The 6,682-nt window shown below is 38.2% G+C and overlaps 1 protein-coding gene across 1 annotated transcript in view; it reads left to right on the forward strand.

Moving 5' to 3' along the window:
* MTO1 (mitochondrial tRNA translation optimization 1) overlaps positions 1 to 6,416 on the forward strand; it is a 24,489-nt gene extending 18,073 nt beyond the window's left edge. Inside the window, 3 exon segments of the mRNA XM_012646068.1 lie at positions 3,229 to 3,347; positions 4,087 to 4,247; positions 5,942 to 6,416. Coding sequence (XP_012501522.1) covers positions 3,229 to 3,347; positions 4,087 to 4,247; positions 5,942 to 6,103 — 442 coding nt within the window. The 3' untranslated portion in view covers positions 6,104 to 6,416.
* The last annotated feature ends 266 nt before the right edge of the window (positions 6,417 to 6,682 follow it).

Here is a 6,682-nt window from a genome sequence, read left to right on the forward strand (position 1 = left end):
ATGAAGGCACCAGCAGATTCAGTGTCTGGTAAGGGCTTGCTCTTTGCTTCCAAGATGGCACCTTCTTACTATGTCCTCACATGGTGGAAGGCGCAAACAGTCCCCTCAAGCCTCTTTTATAAGGGCAGTGATCGCATTCATGAGGGCTTTGCCCCACCTAAAGGCCCCACCTTTATGTAATACTATCACAATAACATTCAGACCATAGCAGTGAATATATTTGTTTACCAGCTAAGTGGTACTGAGAAATGGCTATAGTGTAAACAGTTTGCAATTCACTCAGTCTTACAGCTGTTTGTTTATTTGTTTAAATTTAGGAGGGAGGGTTCACATCTCAAAAGTTGAACAGGGATTTTATGACACTATTCTTTGTTTTTATCAAATATTGTACTGCTTTAAATTTATATATTTGGAACTTGCATTCAATGTGACTAATGTGTATTGAGGTAATACTGAGATTGGGGGAAGTGATCATTTTCAACACAGTCTCAGATGCTGATTGATGAATAAAAATATGAAAAAGAAGGCTATCAGCTTTATATTTTTACCAAACTGATCCCATGAGTAGCCATTTTGTTTAGGTGATTTTTTAAAAGGTAATTTGGCCACATAATTTCCTTTTTAATTCAGGCATCTTCCTCTTCTGGAGGAAACAGTCCACATATTTGATTTCAGGAGAATATTTGCAGTCTGTTATTCAACCTTCCTAAATGAACTTACTTTATCAATGCCTAGACATATAGAGCTAAAAAGATAGAAAATCTGGCCATAATATATCTATTACATGTACTGCATGCATGCCAGGCTATGTGTGAAGCACTGACAAGTTGAACCTGAATCTAAACAGGCTTTTTTTTTTTTGAGACAGAGTCTTACTCTTGCCTGGGCTAGAGTGCCATGGCGTCGGCCTAACTCACAGCAACCTCAAAATCCTGGGCTCAAGTGATCCTCCTGCCTCCGCCTCTCAGGTAGCTGGGACTACAGGCACACGCCACCATGCCCAGCTAATTTTTTCTATTTTTAGTTGTTTGGCCAATTTCTTTCTATTTTTAGTAGAGATGGGGTCTCGCTCTTGCTCAGGCTGGTCTCGAACTCCTGAGCTCAAACGATCCACCTGCCTCTGCCTCCCAGAGTGCTAGGATTACAGGCGTGAGCCACCGCGCCCGGCCAGGCATTTTTTTTTTTTAACACAGGATATGAAATAATGAAAAGCATTTTAACAGAAGGAATACACAAATGCATATCCATGTACATACACACACATACATGCACACACACGTTTTCTTTTTTTTTGAGACAAAGTCTCATTCTGTTGCCTGGGCTAGAGTGCCATGGCATCAGCCTAGCTTCTGGTCTCAAGCAATCCTCCTGCCTCCACCTCCCAAAGTGCTGGGACTGTAGACATGAGCCACCACGCCTAGCCCCACAGGTTTGATGGCTGTAGCTTTGTAATGTGTTTGAAATCAAAAAATATAAGTCTTCTAGTCATGGTTTTGTTTTGTTTTTTTCAAAATTGTTTTGGCTATTCAGGGTCCCTTGAGATTCCATATGAATTTTAGGATGACATTTTCTATTTCTATAAAAATATGCCATGGCGATAACCTTTTAAACAAATTATAACCCAAAAAAGCCACATGCAAATGAAGTAAGTAATAGTTAACAGAGTAACAAGGTATCTATTAGGTCTACCTTAGGGGAGGGGCTGAGGTCAAGTTGGGAGCGGAGGTGTGTAATACCAAGATGGAAGAACTGTGCTCTCTTCAGCAGCACATATACTAAAACTGGAACAATACAGAGAAAAAAAAAGACTTTCCCTTTGCCTTATTATTCGAGTATATATTTTTAGATTAAGTCCAGACACCAGAAGAGTCCTTTGCAAAACAACTTTAAAATACTCTGAGAAATTAGCTTTGGAGCATCTTTGTTGTTAACTAGGAAATAAATCAGAAGCCGAAGTTTTTTTTTGCTTTTTTTGTTGTTTTTTTGAGACAAGAGTCTCACTCTGTTGCCCTGGCTAGAGTGCCGTGGCGTCAGCCTAGCTCACAGCAACCTCAAACTCCTGGGCTTAAGCAATCCTCCTGCCTCAGCCTCCTGAGTAGCTGGGACTGCAGGCACCCGCCACCGTGCCCGGCTAATTTTTTCTATTTTCAGTTGTTTGGCTAATTTCTTTCTATTTATAGTAGAGACAGGGTCTCGCTCTTGCTCAGGCTGGTCTTGAACTCCTGATCTTGAGCAATCCTCATGCCTTGGCCTCCCAGAGTGCTAGGATTACAGGCGTGAGCCACTGCACCCGGCCCAGAAGCCGAAGTATTTTTTATGGTTATTTTCTGTCCAATGCCTTGACTGTGCCATACATTTTGGAGAGTCTACTAATGCTATAGCTCATTTTGTTCAAATGAGTACTCATTTGTTTTTATGATGCCTGGAAAGTAAGAGGTGTCCCAGCATTGCTGTCATTTAGTCATTGTTTTCTTTAGTATAAAGCTGGAGAATGGCTGGGTGGAGTGGCTCACACTTGTAATCCTAGCACTCTGGGAGGCTGAGGCAGAAAGACAGCTTGAGCTCAGGAGTTCGAGACCAGCCTGAGCAAGAGGGAGACCGCATCTCAAATTAAAAAAAAAAAAAAATTCCCATGTGGTAAAAATTGAAATGGAGATTATAGCATGTTAGGTGAAAATATGACTGAAAGAATACTTATGAACTCCTATATCGTATTTTTTTTAATGAGAGTTGTTCTAAGATAAGAACTCCTATGGCATTTTTATCAGTTTGTTTTGCGGAGACTTCAAACATGCTCACAAGAGCCTCTTGGTCTTCCTTAGGGAGTTCTGCAAAAGAAAGCAGGAAACCTCACTCATGGTTCCCAGTATGCAAAGGATGATTCATTCACAGAACACTAGAACTTAACATGGTGTAGATTTTAAAAAGCACATTGCCTGTGCTTGGGGAATCTGACAACCCCTTGTTAGAGGATATTCTGTCCTTACACAAAAGGGAGGACCAATGGATTATTGACATTCCACCCTTACCAACTACTTAATTCTCCTGATAAGAGAGTGGAGAGAACCAAATAATGTCTTGTTGAGGTCCTACTGTTTTGCAGATGCTGTTACATTTGCTCAGTATACTTAGAAACAATTAAGAGTATCTTTTGTTATTATTTATTCTGAGATTTGGCATTATTCCATATATGGATCCTTATGTTAATAAAACTTTATATATTTGCAGAGCTCTGGATGTTCTGAAGTATGAGGAAGTTGACATGGAGTTACTAGCCAAGGCTGTTCCAGACCCCTTAAAGAAGTACACTAAATGTAGAGAGCTAGCTGCAAGACTGAAAATAGAAGGTAGAAAATAATTTTTTACCTGAGATGCCTATAGCCTGTATACTCTCTTTTCCATTTGTGCAAGTTATGAGTAGACAATAGATCCATTAAGAGTTATGTGCCAGGAGGAGTCATTGTTATGGTAGGACCAGCATAGTATTATCCTCTGTGCCATCTGAGTGTGGTCGCCAGGTAACCACATTGCAACATCTGAAGCTTGTTAGAAATGAAGACTCTCAGGCTCCACTTCAGACTCACTGAGTGAGAATGTGCCGTTTAACAAGATCCCCAGGTGATTTGTGTGCACATTTCAAGTAAGTGGTACCAAAGAGCTCCTAGTCAAAAAACAGTTTTTTTTTGGTCACATTCTCCCCACCTAATGTTCTTTTTTTTTGAGATGGAGTCTCGCTCTGTAACCTTGGCTAGAGTGTCATGGCGTCCTCACAGCAACCTCAAACTCCTGGGCTCAAGCGATTCTCCTGCCTCAGCCTCCCAAGTAGCTGGAACTACAAGCACGCACTACCATATCCAGCTAATTTTTTCTATTTTTAGTAGAGACGGGGTCTTGCTATTGCTCAGGCTGGTCTCGAACTCCTGAGCTCAAGCAATCCTCCTGCCTTGGCTTCCCAGAATGCTAGGATTACAGGTGTGAGCCACTGTGCCCAGCCCAAAAGCTCTTTGTAAATTGTAAAAGGCTATATAAATGTAAGTTGTTAGTATAATCTAGGTATCATAACATAATTCTAATTTTGTTCATCAGCCACTTATGAATCAGCGTTTTTCCAGCAACTACAAGAAATAAAGGAAGTTCAGCGAGATGAAGCTCTCCAACTACCAAGAGACCTAGATTATTTGTCTATCAGGGATGTGTCTTTGTCCCAGGAAGTTCGAGAGAAACTGCACTTCAGTCGTCCACAGACAGTAAGAAAACAGGCAGTAGAATAGGAACAAGTTATAAATAAATATCTGGTGCTTTAATTTTTTAAACCTGGGGTTTACAATGGTCATCTAACTGTATTATTTAATCATAAGAAATTTTACCTTAGATTTTCCTATATCTCTGTGTATGACAGATGTTGGTATATCCCTATGAGAGAGCATAAATCTTAGAATAAATAAATAACTGGAAGTCAAAAATTGATTTGATTATAATTATTCTCTTGTCCCAACCATGTGCTAAACCATCTGTACAAACTAGTATGCATGGCTTAAAAGAAACCACACTGTGTTGAAAGATAGTAGCACATTAGTGGTTTTGAAATCACTACTTGGATCCCTTCCTGTGAGTTTCATGGTGTTGTCTTGAGAATGAATGGGAGGAAGAAGAGAACCAAAGAGTTCCCCCACTCTGTGTTTCAGCCTAATCGTGTGTGTGCATGCGCACATTCGTATGTGTAAACCCTTCATTTATTATATAGTATATAGTATTGGGCTTCCAATAAATATTTTAAGACTGATAGGCTATATGTATTGATTCTGAGATAAATATTTTTCCACACTGTAACATGTCTAAAATTGGGTTATATCTTAAAAATTGAGGTATGTCAAGTTTAATGGGCAGTATTTCTCTTAGTAGTGGTTCATAAAATAAAGGAGAATTTTACAAAAATATGGTCTATAAAAAAGTTTGGAAAAAAACATTTTTACAGTGAGGAGTGACTTCATCAATATAACATGGTATTCTTAGCAGTAGTCATTATGGAAACCAGGCCAAGTAGGCCTTAAATTTTATGACTCTGACCCCTTCCTATTGATTTTAGGTTATGTTTTTATGGATAATTCTAGGCTGCTCTACCCAACACAATAGCTACTAACCAACTGTGGTTATTTACATTAATTAAAATTAAATAAAATTTAAAATTCAGCTCTTTAGTCTCACTGGGGACATTTCAAGTACCCAGGAGTCACATGTGACTAGTGGCTGCCATATTGGACCTTGCATTATTGCGATGCAAATGTTACAGAAAATTTCCATCATCACAGAAAGTTCAGTTGGACAGCACTGGTCATAGGAGTTCAGAACCCCTTAGCCACAATTCCAAAATACAAAAAGTTCTGACAGACTTTGCCACAGACTTATTTAGTAGCAAAACTGATCTCAACTGACTTGAGGCTATTTGGTCTTTATACCACTTACAGTGAATATTCATACATTTCACTGTACAAATAACATTGCAGAAATAACAATAGAATTAAAAATGGAGGGTGCTGCCCCACACACCACTGGAAATGTTACATTATGTACAGTATATACACCTTATTAGAAAATCATATGACCTCAAGAATTTCAAATAAGGGACTATGGATGTATATTTGAAGAAAGGAACTCTATTACAGTTTTTCTTAGTTTAATGAAAAGAAAAAGTAGGTACTCTAATATCTGTTAGTCATGTGATCTTGCACTAGTCATTTTAACTTCTCTGAGCCTCAATTTCCCATCTGTAAAATGAAGACATAAATAATAATCCCATTTCCTTTATCTACTTATATGGTAATACATTAATATATAATTATGAAGATATTTTACAAACTGCACTATACATTTTGTTATTAGGAGGAAAATAGATTTGATTTGACATACTCACTTGCATTTCTTTTGTGGTTTTGATTCTTAGATCGGGGCTGCTAGTCGTATACCGGGAGTGACACCTGCTGCCATCATCAATCTGCTCAGATTTGTGAAGACCACTCAGCAGAGACAGGCAGCTACGAACGAATTACCCAAGACTGGCCAATACTTACGTAATACAGACAAACTTCAAGAGAGAGAGCTATAGCTTTCAATTCACAGAAGACTTCTAAAAAGTGTGTGAATAATTTAAGCAATACACGAGTATAGATAAGAGATAAGAACTATTTAGCACCTGTTAAAATAGCTTTATTAGGTTATTATGAGTTTGTCATTAATTTGTGAAGAGGACAGAGATTATAATTATGCTTTTTCTGTATCTGAAAAAACTAGTTGTAAACTATATATACTCTTTCTCTAAGAAGCTCTAATATGGTTAGCCTGTTCATATATCTCTGTGCAATGTTCATCAAAGAGAGATACAATGAACCTAAAACTAAACCTGAAAAAAAAAATCTCAAACTTGCAGATTTGCCTACTTATAAGGACTTTGCCCATTTAAGAGTACTAAATTCGGCTGGTCCGATGGTAGTGGGTTATCAGAACTTATTAACATTAGTGTCACTAAAGTTGGTATTCAACCCCCCACTGCTAAATTTGACTGGCTTAAAAAAAAAAAAAAAGAGTGCTAAATTAATTAAAAGTCTTTCAACTTGTTTTGAAAGTTAGTAATCTTTTGCCTGGTTATACCAGGTTAGGAAGCAATATCAAAGCCGTCAAATTCTTA

This window comes from Propithecus coquereli, unplaced genomic scaffold (assembly GCF_000956105.1).
Source record: "Propithecus coquereli isolate 6110/MARCELLA unplaced genomic scaffold, Pcoq_1.0 Scaffold24, whole genome shotgun sequence".
Lineage (NCBI taxonomy): Eukaryota > Metazoa > Chordata > Mammalia > Primates > Indriidae > Propithecus > Propithecus coquereli.